The following is a 21,098-nucleotide window of genomic DNA, read 5'->3' as shown; positions in this document are numbered from 1 at the left end:
CTTGTGATTGGATGCTGTGGGATCCTCCTAAGACGGCGACTTCTCATTCGTCAGCCTGTGGCAGTTTGAATTTGGTGGCGGCGGCGCACGTCCGGTTAGGCACGAAGCTGCCCCCTCCCCTCAGCTGGAGCGGCGAGATCTTTCTCAACCCGTTTGGTGACCCGCAGGTACGTGCCTCGCGACACCTTTATGCTCGGGCCTTCAAAGGCAGGGCGCCCCCACTAGCTCCGTGGGGCGCCCGTCCGCCCTTTCCCGCTCCTCCGCGGCCTCCTTACTCTCCCTCCCCGACCTCGGCCGCTGACCTCCCAGTGGCTGCATCCCCCGCTCCCCGCAGCCTCCACCCAAGCGCCATGGCTCCGGCTAGGAAGGGCGGCAGTCGGGTGGCCAAGACGAACTCGGTTCGGAGCCGGAAGCTCGCTTCCTTTCTTCGGGACTTCGACCGCGAAGGTAGGGGCGGAGCCCGGGGCGATCGCTGGGTGCGGGTGGCTTGGGGTGCGGGCAGCAGGGTTCCAGGCCCCGTTCACCGGCCGGTGACCCGTGTTCTGTCGGCTCTGCCCTCTCGCAGTGCAAATACGATCCAAGCAGATTCAGTCGGACAGGCAGAACCTCCTCAAGGAGATGGATAACCTGTACAACATCGAGATCTTGCGGCTCCCCAAGGCGCTGCGCGAGATGAACTGGCTAGACTACTTCGGTAAGAGCTGCTGCCGTCCCCGCAGGCCTCGGCCCCGGGGCGCCTCTGTGGTCGCCTGAGTGAAGGCCTCATGATCACTTTAGGAAATTGCAGCCTTACCGCTTCCCCCGCTCCTTATCTCTCTTCCCTGCTTTACCTTTGTGCATAGAACTTAACGTCATCTACACACACACACACACACACACCCCGCCCAGGTAAGCGAACGTCTTCTCTGAAGGAGAATTTACTGTCTAGTAAATACTTTAGGCTTTCTGTGCCAGAGGGTTCTCTGTTGCAGCTACTCAGCTCAAGCTGTTCTAGGTCCAAAACAGCTGTAATGAATGGGCATGTATGTGTCCAAGGAACATGTATTTATGGACACATGGATATGTGAATTTTGTGTGAATTTCATGTGTCACAAAACATTCTCTCTTTATATTATACAATCATTTAAAGACGAATAAAAGAATAACTTGGTTTGTTACCAGAGCTCAGATGGGAGGATAACCCCCAAGCAGTGCTTTCTGCATCTTATGGAACCTGTCAATTTAAAAAAAAAAAAAAAAGCAAATCAAATTGTGACATGCAAGGGCTCAAGTTATTCTGGCTGGAGAAAAATTGCAACCTGTTCTCCATTCCCTTGTTAAAAGTCCAAGGACATGCAAGAGGCTTTCCTTTCTGCTGGGTTACCCTTACTTTTCCTAATTATTATCTATTACATCAGCTCCTTCCTGAATAGAAATGCATGTTCAGTTCAAATAATAGATATTTAATGATTCTTTGACTTGCCCTTTTATTTGCACGCTTCTACAAATATTCACTGAGCATGTCTCAGTCACAGTGCTAGGGGCTGAAAGTGCTTTGGGAAATAACACAGACATTGCCTGCCCTCGGGAACTTACAAGTTAGTAGAGGAGGGTCATTTTAAAAATGCACATGTGGGGCGCCTGGGTGGCTCAGCCGGTTAAGCCGCTGCCTTCGGCTCAGGTCATGATCTCGGGGTCCTGGGATCGAGCCCCGCATCGGGCTCTCTGCTCAGAAGCCTGCTTCTTCCTCTCTCTCTGCCTGCCTCTCTGCCTACTTGTGATCTCTCTCTGTCAAATGAATAAAAAAAAAAAAAAAAAAAAATGCACATGTGATTAGATAGTCAAAATCGTAGGTACCATAAAAGGGAAAGAGTAGGGGACAGTAGGTACATTTATCTAGTGCTGTACGTTTATGTGCTAGACAGGTATTGTACTGAGTGTGTTACATGTGTTAACTGACTTTATGTTCACAACGAAGGTATTCATTGTTAATATTGCTCCTCTTTTACAGGTGACAGAATTAAGGCACAGAGAGATTAGTTACTTTGCTCAGGGTCTCATAAGCTAGTGAGTAGCAGAGGGTGTTTAAAACCAAGCACTCTGTCTAGTTCAAAGCGTGAATTCTTAACAGTTCTGCAGGACACTATGAGAGTTTCTAGAAGGAGTATTAACTTTATTCTACATCTAAATCTTACACAGACCTCTTCGTTCAACACACACTGGCTGCATAACTACCCTACGCCATATTTATGCCCAAAACTGTCTTCAAGGAGTTTAGTTCAAGGCAGCAGATGGGGGGATGCTTAAACAGCTCTGAGTAGTTGTTTGGTATGATGAGAATTGAGCAACTAGGTCAGCACTTTGCCGCAACCTGTTGTCATAGAAAAATAAAGACTTTTGGGTTTGAACTGAGTTTCAAAAGACGAATTAGAAATTTTCCGGGTGCAGAGGTGCATTTCCGGTAAAGGGAATAATAATAAGCGAGGAGGGGCAGAGGCATGGGAGACGGTGGCACATCTGGGAAATAAGGACTTTGGTGTGGTGGGACCTAGAATATGCTATAAGGCGGCCAGTCAGGTGTGGAGAAAAAAGAGGTTACAAAGGGCCTTGAGTGTTGAAGCCAGGGCTTAATCTAGTCCAGTAGTCCAGTTTTAGACAGCTAATGGGAAGGTGGTTTATCATTAAGATCTGATAGTAACTAAATAAAATGTTCTTTTTAAAGCCCTTGGAGGAAGCAAACAGGCACTGGAAGAGGCCGCAACAGTAAGTGATCTGTCCTCTTTTGGAACTGTGGTTAGTGTTTAAGTTTAATCCCGTCACAAAATCCAGTCAGTGGGTGTTTACCATGGAAGAGGGCTCCTAGGGGACATGACCTGTTTGGGCCAACTGCAAAACTGTGGTTGTCAAAGGCTGAGTCTGTGAAGCCCAAATACTATCAAGTTCTACCGAGGGAGGCATTCTGTTTTAGGCAGGTTCCTTGTAGCTCTCCACCCTAACCTCTCAGGCACAGCAAAAGCCTCAAGCCCAGTCCCTCTAAGCCCCTGGGTCATTACCTGACGGCCTGGTCTGCCAGGTGTCAGAGACTGTTGTTTTATTTTTATTTTATTATAAAGATTTATTTATTTGAGAGAGAGAAGGGTGGAGGGGGAGAGGGTTAGAAAAACTCAAGCAGACACCGCATTGAGCGCAAAGCCAGACATGGGGCTCGAACTCACCACCCCAAGATCACAGCCCGAGACAAAATTAAGAGTCGGACGCTCAACCAACCTCACCACCCAGGTGCCCTGAGACTGTTGTTTTATCACATCATCCTCTAGAAGCTTCACTCTTATTTGGGACTCTCAGGATTCCTCACCCTCTCTCACCTCTTTCATCCCAGCATCAGCGTTAGGATTGAAGACAGTCAGATGGGGAAGCAAAATAAAGAGTTCACATTTTAGATCTGTACTATCCAATACAATAACCACCATTAATCAATCAATCAAATTGAATTAATTAAATCAACCATTAATTAATCATTAATAAATCATTAATCCATTAAAATTAATTAAATTAAAACTTCAGTCTCTCAGAGACACTAGTCACATTTCAAATATTGACTAGCCACACATGACTAGTGACTACATATTGGTAGCCCAGAAATAGAGCATTTCTACCCTTACAGAAAGTTTTGTTATACAGTGTTGGGAACTAGTCCATAATGGTCTTCACAGAGACCCTAGGCACTCTAAAATCAGAGAAAAACAATGCGCATACATACATGCATTTGTTATCTTTCTGGAGAGAATGTTTATTATAACCTTCATCAGGTTTATAGAGTGAACCCAAGAATCTACCTCCTTTTCTGCGTTATTAGGATCTCTTGGAATCTCAGGGTTTGAAGGGACCTGACTACACAGGGTACATGGTAGCATTGAATGGCAGATCTCCACCTGCCTCAGAAGTTAAAGGTGTTTCAGAGCAGTTGTTCAGTCAGGAAAAAGAGTTTGGAAATGAATATTATAGGAGTGGAGTGGGGATCACTGAAAAGTAAAATCAAGAGCCAGTAAAACATTCTTAGTTCTGGCTTTCTCTTTCTTTGTAACATGTTCCCGCCTCCACACACCCAGATCTGGTGTTTCAAAAGACTTACCTCTGAGATGAATTATACTCATTAGCTAATGCATCACCCTAATTTTAATTAATTAGACATACAGAACTACAAATCAGAGAGCTCCTAGTGTAATATGAAATAGCCGGTGTCATCACACCAAATCAAGAGAATTGTAGCCTTAGCTAATATGCGTTAGAACTCAGGAAAGGAATGATACTTTGGCACAAAAGTTCATAATGATTAGGTATGTGGGGGTCTCCCAAGACCACTCCCAGGAAGACTCACAGAACTGAGCATATAGTCCTACTCATGGCTGTGATTTATTATGTGAAAGGATATAAAGCAAAATCAACAAAGGGAAAAAGTGCCTGGGCCAAAGTTCAGAGGAAACCAGGTGTAAGCTCCCAAGAGTCCTCTCCCAGTGGAGTCACATGTGACACCTTAATTCAACACACGTGAAACTGTGTCTACCAGAAAAGCCTATTAGAGACTCAATACCCGGGATTTTCACTGGGGGCTTGTCACATAGGCATCATCTGCCTAGCTTGTACTAAAATTCCAGACTTCCAGGAGGAAAACAGGTATGCAGCATAAGCCATGTTGTTTGTACAAAGCTTAGGCCCAGACAGCCATTCTAACCAGGGAATGGTGGGAATCCTGAAATCCGAGTTCTCATGCAAGCCGCAAGCCCATGCATGCAAATAGGCCTCTCTATGGATATCAGTCTTAGGCCTGTTAACTCTTCTACACAAAGATAATCAGTGGCCTGCCACCACTGACACCTTCATAACATGCAAGTTGTTTCTAGAGATGGCACCTAGTTGGCCACTATCCACTCCATCGACCACTCCAGACCTTAGTAAGCTCCTACAGCGCTGTCTCTTGCTGAGACTGGACAGCCTCAGAATGCTCCTTCGAGCACTCCCCGGACTCCCTACCAGTCTGGAGATGAAACCTGTCATCCCTAGTCTGTAACACCTCCTCTGATACTTAGATGTGTCCTGCCAGAAAAGGCAGAGAAGCATGCCTGCTTGTAGCTCTTCTCATTCATGGAGGTAGTCACCAATGGGAGCACATTTAATTAGAATGGTGATGACTAGAAGCCTTTTTGAAGGGCCTGTGGGTGCAACAGAAAACCTTATTGACTCTCTAGACATTAAAAAAGAGAAAAGTCTAGTACAACACCAAGTGCAGAGAACGTGAGTCATTAGCAACCTGTATTGTTTGCCAACGGGACATAATCAAATGCAACCACTTTCCCTGAGTGTACAGCCAAGAGGAAACTTGGACATGTGCATCAGACACATGAAGAAGTTGTTTAGAGTAGCAAAAGACTGTTGACAGGAGATTGGAGAAATTAATTGTGAAAGAGTCACACGGTGGGATGCTACATGACAGTGAAAACAAACTACGCCAGAAGCGGCAGAAGCGAAACCAAATAAAATATTATTTAACCACATATACCTTTGTTAAAAAAAAAAAAAAAACAAAACCCACACAAACATGCTTTCTTTTAAGCAGATGCAATGATAGTGGTCACCTTTGGGAGAAGACAAGGAAATAGAACAGGAAAGACTACAGAGCTAGAAGCAAGTAATCAGCAATGTTTTAGATCTTGGGTTGTATAGTGCATTTATAGGAGCTCACTAAAATCATGTTATAACTAATACGTAACAGTCTTATAAGTAATAAATAATATGTTTTTGAAATTAACTGTTTTGAGTCTTAAAATATTCCCCATATTTGATGGAATATGCCTGGTGTTTTCTGGCTGTGTTGGCAACAGGCGGACCTGGATATCACAGAAATAAACCGACTAACAGCAGAAGCTATTCAGACACCCTTGAAATCTGCCAAAAGTGAGTACTTTTCAAAACCCCTTGTTGAACTGGGAGAGTGGAGGCCAGGTGGCAGGCCGGCAGCTCAGAGAGGCTTCAGTGGTAGAGACTCTTCCCTCTAATGCCTGGTCCTCGGTCTTGCAAATCCGATAATGTGGTTTTGGCCGCTGCATTGAGTTCATCATATGCAGGACTGATAGTGAGCAAACTGCCGGCCATTGTGGGGGCGAGAGTGAGAGTGGAAGGAGAGGGAAAGCTGTGTGGGAAGCATGACTGCCCCTGGCTCCGCCATTTAGAGGGTGGCAGGACTGAGGGGCGTTACGGGACATGGTGAGGCCCGCCAAGGCACCCCTGTGTGATCAGAAACATTGAGAGAGAATTGTGAAAGGACCAGTATCCTCCGGGCGCCATCCCACGTTCTTGGACTCAGTGATCTGCTGCAGAAAATCATCCCTCCTTCAGACCCCACACTCAGAGAAATGCTGTCCCAGAGGGAACATGTTTGGGAAACCGGGTCGTGACCTGTGAGAATCATGGAGCAGGGACAGGATGAGCCCTACTACAGACTTTGTGTCACTGTCATTAAGCTTTCATAGCTCAGTGCATCCACATCTTATGAGGTGAGGCCTGACCCAGGGCCTGGATCTTGACCAGAGCACTTCTCCACTGGGATGGGCCAGAAACACGGCCCAGTTCTTAGTCCATTTTGCTTTCCGTCGAATGACCTCATAGCACGAAGAGAACAGGAGTTTTCACTTTGCTGGTGTCACACTCCAGTGCTGCCTTGGTGAGATTACGACAGAATTGGGCTCAGGTGTTCCTGGAGATCCTTGGCTGCATATTTATAGTGTGTTAGTTCACTTTGGGTTGTCTCCACATTTGGGGAATACTGATTTCTCTTCTGGATTCCACAATTTTGCTCAAGTGGTGGGGGAGGGGGTCTTCTGATCTCACCTGTGGGAACAGACACACCAGGATCCAAGTCAACCAACAGTAAAACTTGGTTTTGTGCCCTCTTGACCATTGGGCTTTGTCTACATTATAAGCTAGTTCCAAAAAGGAAAAAAAAAAAGATAAATATATTATTTAATGTGTCAGAAAGTAAAAAGCTAAAAAGCTGTCCCGTCTGAGACCCTACCCCCCATGATCAGATGCCTGAATTATCTCTGGAATCCCTGCTCAAGATTGTCTGGCTCGGGTTTGTACAGAGCTAGCGTGAAACACTAACTTCCATCACTAAACAGCTGTGGTGCTTAGAAAGTTTTCTAATCTATGTAAATAATAATATTGTAATAAATAATAATTCTTTTTTTTTTTAAGATTTTATTTATTTATTTGACAGAGAGAGAGCACAAGTAGGCAGAGCGGCAGGCAGATAGGGGCGGGAAGCAGGCTCCCTGCCAAGCAGACAGCCCAATGAGGGGATTGATCCCAGGACCCTGAGATCATGACCTGAGCTGGAGACAGAGGCTTAACCCGCCTAGGTGCCCCATAAATAATTCTTATGACACGTGTCCTGTACTGTCAAAAGGGCTTTATGTGGGCACCTGGGTGGCTCAGTTGGTTAAGCAACTGCCTCCGGCTCAGGTCAGGTTCCTGGAGTCCCAGGATTGAGTCCCACATCAGGCTCCCCACTCTATAGGGAGTCTGCTTCTCCTTCTGACCACTTTCCTCTCATGCTCTCTCTCTCTCTCTCAAATAAATAAATAAAATCTTTTAAAAAGGGGGGGGCTCTATGTTCATGCATTCCACAGACTTACTTAAACACTCACAGGCACAATTCTAGGAACAAAAATAGCAAAGCGCATTCCAGGTCTCACTGTCCCTGTGAAGTGACTACTCCCTTTTATAGATGAGGACCCTGAGGCAGTGCAGTGAAAGCCCCGTGACCTGGGCGGTGCTAGGACTGGGCCTCACGCTCAAGTCTAGCTGAGTCCAGCGTCTGCACTCTCAGCAGAATGCTGGATATCATGTGGGCTTCGTTAATCAGTCTGGTTAGTTTTCTCTGTCTAAACCCTCTTTAAAAAAAAAAAAAAAAAGAAAGAAAAGTCATCTTGTTTATATTCAAAGTCTATTTCTTGATTACAGCCAAAGATTTCATACGTTTTATTTCCTCCAAGAAACATGAATGCATGAAAATTTACTCCTATGAGAAAGATGACTCTGTTAAAACTGTTTCTTACAGCACGAAAGATAATGAAATTGGATGAAATGATAGTGGAAGAAGAAGAAGAAGAAGAAAATAAGAAAAAGAATCTTCAAACTTCAAGAGTAAATAGGCACTTGTATTTGGGGCTGGGAGCTGACGGGGGACAGGGAAACACAAAAATACCTAACATCCCCGTGCCCCACCCTGACCCACCAGCGTTCACTGTTTCGCAGAGAATAACCACTTTAATGGCTCATATGAAAGCCCTCAGAGAAGTGGGTACACAGCACATAGAAGGCAGAAGAGGAACCTATCAAATGTTACCTCCCTGCTTAGGGTACACCCAGGCTTTTAAAAGTGAGGGGGATTTCACTAGCTGAAGAAGAAAGGGCGGGGAAGCCCAGGAGGAGATAGATAGGAACGTTCCCTCAAGTTCCATTTAAAGAACAGGAAGCCATTGGGGATGACAGGGCTATAAGCTATGGGTGGTCTGCCTACAGGAGGGCCTGAAGATGAATGGCCTTGTGTGCCGAGCTTAGAAGTTTGCATTTCATCAGGTTGGTCACACTGAGTGACAAATGGACGAGGGGAAAAACCGGGAGACAGGGAAACCAGTTGGGAGGCTGTTGTAATTCTTAAACTGAGGCCTTCATGCTATACACAGAGAAGGGATTTTTTTTTTAAAATTTTTATTTATTTATTTGACAGAGATCACAGTAGGCAGAGAGAGAGGAAGGGAAGCAGGCTCCCTGCTGAGCAGAGAGCCCAATGCGGAGCTCGATTCCAGGACCCTGGGATCATGACCTGAGCCGAAGGCAGAGGCTTTAACCCACAGAGCCACCTAGGCGCCCCAGAAGGGATAGTTTTGACAAATGTGAGCAGGACTGGTGGAGGAAGGGAGGAAGCAGCGATACCCGATCGGTTTCTAGCCTAGGTGCCCCTCATCCATGGAAGGCAGCCCACAGGAGGGTGCTGGGTTCCGGTGAAGGCGAGCAGCCGGGGTGCCAATTACCTGACACGTTGAAGGGTCCATCCTTTTCTGAAATTTCAGCCTGAAGTTCAGGGAGAAGTAGGAGGTTGAGAGGCACACTGACTCCTAGCGTGGGCATCGATGAGGTCGTATGGGGTCGTATGGGGAAGGCATGAGGACAGGTGCCTGGAGGGAAGCTGGAAAGAGGAGCTTACGCAGCAGCCTGTGCAGGGACAGCCAGAGCAGCGGGGAAGATTGGGCACCCCAGGATGGCCTGAGTGACCTTCACAGCAGCATTGCATGGGGGAGTGATGGGGGCTGGCCAGGCTACAGTCAGTTTAAGAGATTTACCTTTAATCTTGGCCAAAACTGTCCACTTTGAAGACCTAAGCAGTGGACGTCCTTAGTTCACCCACCATGTTCTGTATTACTTACGGCACTCACTTCCAGGAGATAGGGCTCATGTTCATCAATTCACATTTCCAGACTTGACCCCCTCCCCTCCTTTTCTTACCTCCTCTCGCCTTCCCCTTTTTGGGGCTTCTTATAACCATAGTGTCATTTGATTGTGAATCCAGGTCAAAAGGTGTCCTCCATCCAAGAAGAGAACCCAGTCCATACAAGGAAGAGGCAAAAGCAAAAGGTGACGGCTTTTCTAAATGTCCGTGTGTGTTTTGGTTTTATTGGAGAGCCCCATCCATCACGGCAGAGACGGGGTGCAAGGGTTTTTGTGGCCTGTGCTTGAATAGAACTTGAATCTCCAAGCTGGAGGGGCCTCTAGAAATGATCTGACCCAACATGTTCTCCAGTTCTGCCCATGTTCTCTATCCTCCCCTACCTTTTTTGTTTGTTTTAATCACACCAGGGAGAGTGAGGACCAGAAACCTATCATAAGGACTGTATATTTTGTGCATTTGCCTGACAGCCCACGTGCAGAGCCCCCCCCACCCTGGGGCCAGTCACAGAGTGACTCACCTACCTACTGTTGTTCCTTGAGATGGTCCACCTGTTTCCTAATCAGTAAAGAATGGACTTGAACTGATTATACTGGGCCCTGCTAAACCATTTAGGATGGGGAACGGGGTGGGGGGGGACCCACATCTCAAGAAGCTTAGAAAGTAGTGGCTGGGATGTGTGTCTGTGAAGGACACTCCCTGAGCAATGGTGGCTGCCTAGCAAGAGGGCAGGAGCTCCGGCTAAGGGGCCCTCGGGCTGTGGAGAAGGTGTCTCCTTCCTCCTGTTCCGTCAGCCTGACTCAGAGGCCAGACTCTGGAGGCTTTCTGCCCAGCTTCAGAGCTCTGGCTTCCCCCCTTCATTGGCTCTATGATCTTGGCCAAGTTGCTGGAGTCGGTATGCTCGTTTCTGTGGCTGAAAACGAGGATCACAGCTGTGTGTCTCAGGTTGTTGGGAGGGCTGCACGAGCTGGCGTATGCGAGGCACTCGGGACGTAGCCGCATGGTCAGCGCCCTCCACGTGTGACCTATGGACGTAATAGCCACTTTTTTTTTTTTAAGATTTTATTTATTTATTTGACAGAGATCACAAGTAGGCAGGGGGGGGGGGGGGAAGCAGGCTCCCTGCTGAGTAGAGAGCCCCATGTGGGGCTCTATCCCAGGACCCTGAGACCATGACCTGAGCTGCAGGCAGAGGCTTTAACCTCCTGAGCCACCCAGGCGCCCCTAATGGCCACTTCTTACCCACAGGTCAAGCCATTATAACACTGTCACCCCAGCTGTGGGCCGGCTGGAGTTGTCTATGGTGAAGCCAACCCCAGGCCTGACCCCCAGGTTTGACTCGAGGTGAGTAATGGGGGTGGCCCCTGCGTCTGATGGGAGCCCACCAGTTCGCCTCAGTCCATAAGAAGAGCTAGTGGGAAAACATGGCTCCTTGGCCCCGCAAGGCCTCTTGGAAGAGGGTAGCTGTCTGGGCTTCTGAGCGTCTGCCTCTCCCCAAAGTGCAGGTTCACCTGTTTTCAGCAACAGAATAAGTCTTTATTTGATGAGAGGCAGAGAACATTCTGCCTCTGAGGACTAGGAGGCCTCTAGGGACTCTTGCTCAGCCTTTTTCGAAATGGGTAGGTACTCTTCTGTATCCTTGGTGAGAGTGCGGATGGGCACCACGTCACGCTAGGGAGACTGATGTGACCCAGGCTGGAAGCTAATCTCTTCCACCGACTGGTCAACTGGACAGGAGATGCTCTGGGGCCAGAAAGAGGCGATTCTATGTGCTGACGGAGCAGCGTCGTGGCCACAGGCACCTCCCAGCACGCTGCATGACAGTGTGTCCTAAGTGATCCCATTTGTGTTTATACAGAGGATGTTTCTGGAAGGCATTAAGGATTTGAAAGTCAGAATCTCTGGGGTGAGGACAGGGAGGGAGAAAGACTTCTTTTAATTCCCAGTCTTGAACTGTTTTTTCATATGCACGTAAAGCAAAGGACATTTAGAGAAAAACAGGTAGCAGGATTTTAACTGTCTGAGAAAGTTCATTTGGGAATTAATATAATGATGTAAGCTCTGAATCCTCCTTTTTTGACCCTGGAAAATTCCTCTTGCTGGAAGCACTTAGCCACTCTTGGAAGTACATTAACCGTAGTTTATTTCTGGCTCTGTGGATGGATGGATGACTGGTGTCCATGCAGAGCTTGGGACCTAAGATTTCCATGGATAAGAACTGACTTTGGCTAGATGCGTGTTTGATCATTACAAGCTCCCTTCTCCAGCTGTGTGTAGTCATTACTGTTTAAAAAGACTTTTTGCCCTAAATTTAGAACTCGCCTTCTTAGAAATGCAGGATTTGAAAACTACAGCTTGAGGCCAGATGGGGGTTGGAAGAGCTCATGGCGCCTTGTGTCACTCATTTTGCCAAGCCATCTTGACAGAGATCTTCCCATTTCACAGGGTCTTCAAGACCCCGGGCCTACGGACCCCAGCAGCCAGAGAGCGGATCTACAACGTCTCTGTGAATGGCAGCCCTCTTGCTGACAGCAGAGAGGTTTTCCTCACGGTGCCGGTGGGCGGTGGAGAGGTGAGCGTCTCACAGGGCAGCTGGGCCACCACACGCAACTCCCTGGGCATTTCTTTCCTTGGCCCATCACCCACTTCTCACCCCCACAGTCCTTTGGGTTGCATGGGTCCTGATGCGCACACTTCCGCAGGACTCAGAACCAGTTTTCTCGCCCAGGCTGGGCTCCTTGCCCGGCTCCGTATTCCGTTTGTTCATCAGCTGACATTTGCCCACCTGCATTGTGGCTCCCCCCAGGTGTAGACAACGTGCTTCCCGCTCTTGAGAATGCGTTCAGTAGCCGAGATAGGTTCACAGTCAAGTCTAGTGGCACGTGACATGGACAGTAAGGGACACCCTAAAGGGAGTGCATAGGAAGGCAGCATCAGGGTATGTGCTCTAGAAAGGGGAGCGTGAACTGTGTCTCCCACTCTGGAAAAGCCAGAAGCGTTCTGACTCGGGCTGAGCCCAGTTGCCCTGAGCTGAGTGGAACTAGTTGCAGACGTCAGCTCCCAGGAGGGAGGGAAGGTGTGTCTCAGTTGTGTCTGCACTTCTAAGCTCATGTCCCTGCCCTTAGTCCCCGAGGGCCAGTGAGAAACACTGCTGTTGTTATCTCCTCAGGGCAAGCACCTCTCCTAACTGCCTTGCCTGCCCCCACTCCCCCTGCCCAAAGTGCAGGATATCAAAGGGACCCCTGGGGCACAGTGGCCCTTGAGTGCAGGGTCCTGCCCCGGGAGACATGGCAACTGAGCGCACCCCGCTCTCCACACAGAGCATGCGATTGCTGGCTAGTGACTTGCAGAGGATGGACATCGCACAGCTGGACCCTGAGGCCTTGGGAAACATCAAGAAACTCTCTGTGAGTCTCGTAACCCTCTGCTTGCTCAGTTCAGCTGTACTTAGGATTGTCTTTCTACCTGGGCTTCACACTTAGCATTGTGCTGTCTTCTTCCCCCAAGGGACTGTAGCTGTTTTTACCCCGCAGCACTTCCGTCCCTGGACTGATGCTGCCTTTCAGTCTCTCCCGGGCTGCTGCCACAGAATTTCCACGGTAGACTCAGACTTCTGCCTCAGTTGGGGCAGTTGGTGCCGAATGCAAGGGCGTGGTTGACTGCCAGGGAAGGAAGCTTCCTGGAGGGAGGGAGGGGCTTGTTCCGAGGAGTCCCGCAGAATCAGAGACCGGTGGAACAGCCAGGCCCTCTGGAGCCGTGGGACTGTCAGTGACAGTGTGTGGAGCTCCATTCTGGTGCTCCCGTAGCCTCTCTGTCTGAAGCCCACGCATGGGCTTCTCCAACGCTCCTTTATCCCTCCCTCTCGGCAGAGAACCTCCTCCAGGGTGCTCTGGGTCCCCACTCCTCCTCCTTCAATACTGGCTTGCTTGTGACTTTCGGCAGCCGCACTCCCAACTCTGACTTCGCTGCTCTGATGCCCAGCACTGACTGTCCCCTTCTTGTCGCCCCTTCAGTTCTCAGAAGGAAAAGTAAATTGATTCAGCTTTGGTCAGATGGGTCTCCGTGGTCCAGTCAGCACCGTCTCGGGCGGTGGATGGGACCCCCCTTCTGGGGGGGGGTCTGTGAAGGGTACATCCAGGGCACACGGCCCGGTGTCAAGGGCCCACACATACCTAACCGCCCAGATCCAGTGACGTTCATCCTCTCGTCTGCACCCATAGCACGACCGGCTCATCTGAGGTCTTGTTTTACTCCCGTGTTCAGATGAGGAGTGGGCATTCAGAACAGTTACTTAGTTTGTGATCCAGCTAGAGTGCGGAGGGCTGAGATCCACTCAGTCCTGCCCACCCCAAATCCAGGGTCCCCCGACGTGACTGTCAAGTGGCTACCAGGCACGTATGGTCAGTGGCCTTTTCTCTCAGTGACCTGCCCCATTCCTTTGTAGAGCCGCCTTGCCCAGATCTGCAGCAGCATACGGACTCACAAATGAGGCTGCTGTCCCAAGAAACCGAGCTTGACGGGATGGACTTTCTGCGGGCACTTCTGGGACCCTGAAGAGACTTCTTCCCTTCAGGCTTACTGTTTGAGTGTGAAGTTCCAGAGCAGGGAGTGGTGTTCCTCTGGGAGAATTCAGGAAGCGGGGAGACACACTGCTCCCCCATCGGTTAGATTAAGCTTTGCTGTTCACGCCTCCCAACCCGACTTCCTGCTACATCCATGCAGTCGAAACCTCCTGTCACTCTCCTGGCAGAATTCTCCTTCCTGCTCTTAGAGCTGCTGCCGTCTGCCTCCTGTAACCCAGCCTCTTCTCCGTCCTGCCGTTACTTCAGTGGAGGTGGCGGGAGAGAACCTCAGGTTCCCAGGAAAACCACCTGCTCCCCCTCCTCAGAGAACCCTCTGCATCCGGCATTTCTGCTCTGTGTTGCTTGAGGCTGGGAGTTTTAGGCTCAAAGCAGTGAGAGCTCTGGGCCATGGGAGGACAGACCCAGAAAGCTGGGAGGAACCGTGCAAATGGGGACAGGACAGCAGAATGGGACATGTCCCAGCAGTAGACACAGCAGAGCCCATCTCAGCCCAGCCCTGCTTTCTGCGGTGGTGGATACTCAATGAGGCTTCAGGATCTTACACCCGCTGTGCGCAGTAGTTTTTTCCAAGCTGACTGTGGAACTGGGGTTTGTATTTATCCCTTTACCGAAGACCAAAAACTGGTTTGGAGGCAGCTTCCACATCTGGCACCTCTACCTCTCTAGATGGTAGGAATTTGGATAAGAGAATTCTAGGGCTAGTTTAGTCTAGGGTTTTACGAGACCAGCTGCAGAGAAACGATCTCTAAGCTCTCCGTGGTCCAGTGGTCCCTGCCAGGTCCACAGACTTCACAGAGAGCACTTCCTCTTACGGGGTTCACTGGGGGGCAGGTGTGAATTGCCTGGTGGCCTCATTCCACATGTTTGGCCTGTGCTCCGGGCATCGGCTAGTTACTCAGAGTCCGCCCCATGGTCCCTGTGCTCCAGCCTGCACCTCCACCCCGACGAATCATGAGATGTGATCCAAAAGTACAGAAACTCAGGAGTTCCCGCCCCACGCTCGAGGGCCCCGTGTCCTCCTGTGTGGCTCTGTGTTCTACTCCATGTCACTTTGCTCTGTGACCCTCCTAGCAATCCAGTCTTGTTGCAGTTGTATTCCTTTCAAGTTGTTTTATTCTCCCTTTCCTGAGACTTTTGTGCATACTGTGTTCCTGATTAATGGCATCTTTTAAGCTGTTGTAATTAGGGCTACTGAAAGGTACCTGTTTTCAATAAATTGTGGGTTGGTTTGTTTTTAATCAATATTCAGCCTATCTGTCCTCTCCAAGCTGCGCTACCTGGACTAGAGGCTGTCTGGGAGCTGAAGCTGTCGGAGTGGGGGGCTCTGAGCAGCTGCTTCCCTCAGAAGATACAGAAACCTCTCCCGTAGCAGAATCTCTCTGATACCTGAAGAAGGGGCCCCTCACCCCAACCTGCAGGCCATAGGTAACCTATCCCAAGTAGGTTTCCCTCGACACCTTTGTTCACAAGAAATTGACACATGGGAGGACAAAATCTAGGCTCTGCGTAGTTCACCCACTGAGTCAAGGCTTGTTGGTCAGGAACAAAGCAGGAGCACAGATAATACAGTTTTCATGCTTCTCACTTCCAGAGTTCCAGAGCTCTGGCAGATCTGCCTGCCGAAAATTCTTTCTGCACTGAAAATGATCCACATGATCTGATGGCAGAAGAGCAGAATGGGTCATTATCTAGCCCTTTCATCTGGCACTGACACTGATGGATGGGGAGGGGTCCCGTGGTCAGTGGCAACTCTGAAATAAAGGTTACTCATTTCAAGGGACTTTGTCACCAAACCTGAGGCTTCTTCCCTTTCCTTCATCCTCTGGTGTGGTGTCAGGAAGAGCCTGGCATCAAGGAAACACTTAGGACCCAACCTGCTTGACCCAGAGACATCCTCACCCTATTTTATCCCACTAGCACCACCGCCTAAATGAACCCAGGTGTAGGCCATGTGTAGTATGTAGCAGGTGCCTAATAGATGCTAGTCATGTGATGAAAATCGAGAGTCTTTCGTCCCATATAAGGGGTGAACGTGGAGGGTAGTGAGTTCCCCATCCCAGGACTGAAAGCATGGGCTGAACTATCACAGGGTTGGGATATCGCAAAGAAAATTTAAATTCTACTGCCAGCACACAAACCAAACAGATACACATTCACTGGATTTTGTTTTTTCAAATTAGTTACAATTTTAAAATTGTGAGATTTCGCAAAAATGATTGCTAGTCTCCAAAAAATAAGATCTGGTAACACAGCCAGCTGGAGCTGAGAGCTGCTTTCCTTAGAGAATCCTCTCCCCATTCAAAATAACCCCTGCTAGATCACTTCCCTTTGTTACATGCCTCACCCCGGAAGGCAATTTACTTTGTACCCTCTACTGTGTAGATGAAGTATTTGAAAGAAAAGCAGAGTTGCTCTGGGTTGAAGGGAGCATGGGGCACCGAGTCCTCCCCTTCACTAGGGCACCTGAGGCAGCCACCAAGAGCCCTAGAGTTCTGGTAAATACCGGGTTCATTCTTTGCCCTGCAGGCTTCCTGATATTTCCAGAAGCCCTACCTGGGGCTTCCCGTGGGAAGAATTCCAAATGTACGACCTTACAAAGAGGTTAAATTATTCTTACGAAGAGCTAGTTCTCGGGGTGTGAATGGTAGGACCTCACCTAAGTGTTGCTCATTCACGGCGTCAGACCACACTTTGTAGCTCAAAGGAACTGCGATCCCCATTCCCACCAATGAGTTTGCGTGTGATGGAAAACTCTCCGTGCCCACGTGTGCACAAGCTCTGGGAAGTGTTTTCCTTTCTAATTTCACACACTGACAGCTGTTGACCCGCACCTAAAATACAACATGACACACGTGCTGAAGGTTTTACTAGCAGATCATCCCTGAGGCTTCAGAAATGGGAGACATTGGAGACGTTAGAAGAGATCGTGATAAGAACTGGGGTCACATTGGGCTCTGCGCTCCAGGGGAGTCTGGAATCCAATTTGCTTTGGCTCGGGTGCCTCCCCCATCACAGGATGAGACATTTCCCCCCAGCCCCCACTCCCCCACCTCCATCACCTCCCCGGTTACACAAGATCCTCCCCTCCCTCCCTCTGCTGTAATCTGCACCTGCCTTCTACACTCTGCCATCGTCTTTCCCTTAGTTGATCTCGCGGTCTCTATAGTAGGCATCTTCCGATCCACAGATGATGCAGACGGTGGAGGCCAGAAGATGCCCTTGGCACCAATATCCTGGGGAAAGCCCAGCTCCCCAGCTGTTAACTCTCAGGACCCCATGCCACCAAGGGCTAAGGGCCATCAGGGTGGAGGTGGAGGACACTGTCCACGGCTACACCCCTTAAAATGGGACTCAAAGGTCCAGTGTCTCGGCTCTCTTCCCCACGCCCCAGCAGACTGTCAAGGGAGGGGAAGGGGCAAAATGCAGCCTGTCAGGGAGGGGGTGGGAGGTACTTGCAATGGGAAAACATCTCATTTTGGTTTTCTAGTTTTTCTCCTCAACGTCCACAAGCAGTCTTAGTGCACATTGCTTGGAGCGAGACTTGAGATAACTATACTCTGCCCGCAAGGTGCTGGTAGGCACCAGGGAGGAACCCTGAGGAGACCGGCCAGGTTCCTTCAAGATACTGGCAGAAGCCTGAGTCAAGATGGTGAAGGGCACCAAGGAATTGAAAGAGAGGGCTCCTTACAGTGAGCAGTTTGACTGGAGTCCTGGGCGGTGTGAAGGGGGCAACGGGAAGAGCTGAGTCCAGAACCCAGTCATGCTTGGCAAGGGCAGTGAAGACACCTCACGGTTCCCCCTGCCCCACCCTGTGCCCTCCTGCATCTCCCCAGGGACTCGGTCGGGCGGAAGGTCACTGAACTCCCACAACACCTAGGATTTACCCCTATGGCTATACCTTTCATGCTGTTTACTTGACTGACTCCCCCATGAGGCTGTGAGGTCCTAACTTCCTAGCGTGCGCTACAGATTAGGAGCCGGGTTCCCTGAATGGCCAGACAGCGGGTCACAGCCAAGTTCCAGACCCAGCACCCACCCATCTCCTAGGCATCTCTCCGCCTGCACGCCTCAAACACATCTAAAACCAAGCGCGTCATTTCCCGCCTTCCTCGCCCCAACGCCTACCCAGCCTGCTCCCCTCCTCTTGTGCGGTCTACTTCAGAAAACAGCACCACCTCCCGAGTGCTACCTGCTAGGGAGAAGCTTTCCTTGGTTTACACTTCTGAGTCCTCCTTCTCTGCTCCCAGGCCACCCTCCCTAGACTGGGAGACATTTCATGGCCAAGGGCCGTTCAGTTCATGTCTACACAGAGAAACCTCAGACACAACTCTAGAGACACCCCACGGCGGGTGGGGGATGGTGGAAACCCCCCCACATAAGATCTTAATGGGTAAGCAATTGTCACTGAAAGAGATACCATATCACAGACAAGTTTTTATTACTTTGTCCTGCATATAGAACCCACGAAATATAAAAACATCTCCAGAATTAGTCAAAGGAACCACCCCCTTCCCCACCACCAGCCCCTTCCCTCCCCAAATGGGCTCAGATGGGGGAGCCGGAGGGTTGCAGGCCACCTCCCTCTGTCCAGTGAACAAGTTCCATATAAAAATAGATCTGTAGAGGGCTCCCAGAGAGCCATCAGCCTGCATCCGTGCAGGGCAGAGGTCTGGGACCCCTCAGGATTCTGGGACCTCACTCCTCCATAGAGGGGGGGTCTACCCTGGACACCGAAGTCCTGCCAGCACAGCCAGGAGCCCCCTCTGCAGAACAGCCGGGGAATGGGGAGGGAACTTGGGCCTTCAGAGCATGACTGATGTGCTGGAGATGGGGCTGAGCCTCCCTCCACCCAAGATGGGACACTGGTCCTCCCCACCACGTCCTTTCCAAGCTTGGGTGGGGGGAGGGGGCGAGCCTGGAGGGCAGCTGGCAAGGGACCATACCCTCCAGCCCTGTCAAAGGTGGAAGCAGCCATCTGGAGCTCCCCCGGTACCCTCAAAGTCACTAAGGCAGGTGCCTAGGAGGTGGGGAGCAGAGGGAGGGGCTCAAGGACAGATGAGCTGCTGCTGGCAGGGTGAGGCCAAAGGCACTGATGTGAGGCACTGTCCCCCACCGCAGGTGCTCCCCCAAAATGCACGACATCATCCACCCTCCGGCTCCTTCTCATGCTAGCCCCTCTGCTTGGATGCCTCTTGTCCTAGGCCCTCCATCCTGGCCTGTGCAAAACTCCACCCACCCCAAGGAGAGATGCCCCCACTCGTACCCTCAAAGCCTGTTCAACTCATGCATCAGCCTCTCAGCCAAGAAGCCTTCCCAGACACACCTCCATATACACAAATCACAAGAGTGTCCACCTCCCCTCGGGCCCACCGGCCCACAGACCCAGAGGTCTCCTGTGGGGCCCAGAACACTTTTGGATGGCGCCCCTGTCATCCTTCTCAGTGCCTGAGCTTGTCTCCCCACCTAGGCTGAGCCCTCCATGGGCCAGCTCGATGTCTCATCCACCTCCTTTGTCTCCCCTCGGCTCTTCCTCCCCCCGACCCCAACCCCACAGCCAAGCCCAGAGTAGGCATATGGCAGGGGAGACCTGGACAAATGCAGCCCCTGGAATCCTGTCCAGACCCAGCTGCCTTCCTGCCATCCTATGAAAGCCTCACGATCACCACCACCTCCGGGAAGCCCTTCCAGATAAGGAACTCTGGAGTTAGTTCAGTGTGGCCGCTCCTGCTGGAGCCCCACAGAAACCAGAGGGCAAAGGTGCCCCCAGGAGGCTGAGTGGCGCCCAGGAGACAGCGCTTGCGAGAGGTGGTCACCTCAGAGCACCACTGGGCTTCCACGGGGTACAGGTAGGACCAGGGACTCTCTCTCCAGAGCCGACCTCTGGACTGCCCCGGACTGGGAGGTAGGCCCATGGGTTCCAACCCCAGCCCCGGCCCTCACTCCTCCGCCAGCCTCCATCTTTCCTCTCTGCACACTGTGGCTCAGAGCCTGTTGGAGAGAGAAGGTCCACCCTGAGGACGTCTTCACCATCCCCCATGGCAGGACAGCAACGCTCAGGGGTCTTCCAGGTAGAAAGCCTCTCCCCTCATGCTTGTCTCCGATGTCCAGGCCAGTGAATTTATAAAAGGAATGCAAAGGGGAGGCCTCGCTGGGCCTCAGGGGAGCACCAGAACCTTAATGGCCTAGCCAGGACCCTCTCCCTTACCCTGAACTCCTAGCCCAAGGCCAGGGGAGGCAGAAATCAACTCCAAGTCTGGGGCCCTTAGGGTCCAGGCCTGGAGCTCAGCACCACCTTTGCTGCCTGGGCCCCGGGACCAGTGTACAGACAGGGCCGAGCCCTCATGCAGGAAGCTGAGGACCTCGCCTTTCCGGGACCCTTCAGGACAGGCTGCCAGGAAGCGGTGGTCCCTGCCAGGTCTCTTGGGAGCTTATTAGGGACCCATGCTGCCAACTGGCCAATAGGTCTGTGAGGAAAAGGGGCACCCACTGGGGTAGGCCCCAGACCCCAGTGGGTATGGAAGACAGGAAAACATGAACCAGGCAATTTAAAGCTACATCTTCCCTCTCCGTCCCCCCTGCCATGGTCTCTGGGACCTTGCATTTTCTCCTGTGTTATCTCAGGGGTTCTCCCCAGGGATTTGAACCCTCTGGCCGGGGGGCTGAGTCAGCCAAGGGGTCCAGACCAGGGAAAATGGGAGGAGTAGGCAGTGAAAGGAGGGAAACTGTGGTCCCAGGCACGCTCCAGGCCCCAAATGCAGGGAACACGCGCTCACTCTGACCCCGCTGGGGCGCGGCGGGCCAGGGTCCCTGTGAGGGCTGGGGTCCTGGCCCCCGAGGGCCGGCGCAGCTCACACCTGCACCCCCTGGCCCTGCAGCTGGAGCACACATGCCCGCAGGGCGCTGATCCCGCTGAGGAGGGCCTCTCGATGTTCTGCCGACGAGATGCCCAGGTTTACCAGGTCCCTGAAAGAAGGGCTGGTCAGACCCCACTGGCTCCAACCCTCTTCTGCTCTCCCTCCCTCCGTTGGGAC

The 21,098-nt window shown here is 50.9% G+C and overlaps 2 protein-coding genes across 3 annotated transcripts in view; one reads left to right on the top strand and one right to left on the bottom strand.

Moving 5' to 3' along the window:
• The first annotated feature begins 52 nt into the window (after positions 1–52).
• On the top strand, positions 53–15,309 carry CDCA8 (cell division cycle associated 8). Of its 2 annotated transcripts, none has more exons than XM_047726449.1 (11): positions 53–167; positions 335–447; positions 566–694; positions 2,702–2,742; positions 5,859–5,931; positions 8,096–8,181; positions 9,608–9,672; positions 10,733–10,828; positions 11,930–12,056; positions 12,805–12,891; positions 13,929–15,309. In XM_047726449.1, the coding sequence occupies exons 2-11, from the start codon at positions 351–353 to the stop codon at positions 13,971–13,973; spliced, it is 846 nt and encodes a 281-aa protein (XP_047582405.1). In that variant the 5' UTR covers positions 53–167; positions 335–350; the 3' UTR covers positions 13,974–15,309. The 2 variants fall into 2 exon arrangements, with proteins under 2 accessions (XP_047582405.1, XP_047582404.1); XM_047726448.1 differs by having other exon boundaries at positions 69–167; positions 310–447.
• A 3,226-nt stretch (positions 15,310–18,535) lies between these two features.
• Positions 18,536–21,098, bottom strand: part of EPHA10 (EPH receptor A10) — a 39,785-nt gene continuing 37,222 nt past the window's right edge. The window contains exon 17 of the mRNA XM_047726454.1: positions 18,536–21,030. Coding sequence (XP_047582410.1) covers positions 20,916–21,030 — 115 coding nt within the window. The 3' untranslated portion in view covers positions 18,536–20,915. The remainder of the gene's footprint in view (positions 21,031–21,098) is intronic.

Source organism: Lutra lutra, chromosome 4 (genome assembly GCF_902655055.1).
Source record: "Lutra lutra chromosome 4, mLutLut1.2, whole genome shotgun sequence".
Lineage (NCBI taxonomy): Eukaryota > Metazoa > Chordata > Mammalia > Carnivora > Mustelidae > Lutra > Lutra lutra.
This window is presented reverse-complemented; position numbering and strand designations above follow the sequence as displayed.

What these genes read in the sequence shown, in the direction of transcription:
- CDCA8 (XM_047726449.1), top strand. Translation starts at nt 351, where the DNA reads ATGGCTCCGGCTAGGAAGGGCGGCAGTCGGGTGGCCAAGACGAACTCG. An exon ending in CACTGGAAGAGGCCGCAACA is followed by an intron (nt 2,743 to 5,858) that starts GTAAGTGATCTG and finishes TGTTGGCAACAG; the next exon opens with GCGGACCTGGATATCACAGA. An exon ending in ACCCTTGAAATCTGCCAAAA is followed by an intron (nt 5,932 to 8,095) that starts GTGAGTACTTTT and finishes TGTTTCTTACAG; the next exon opens with CACGAAAGATAATGAAATTG.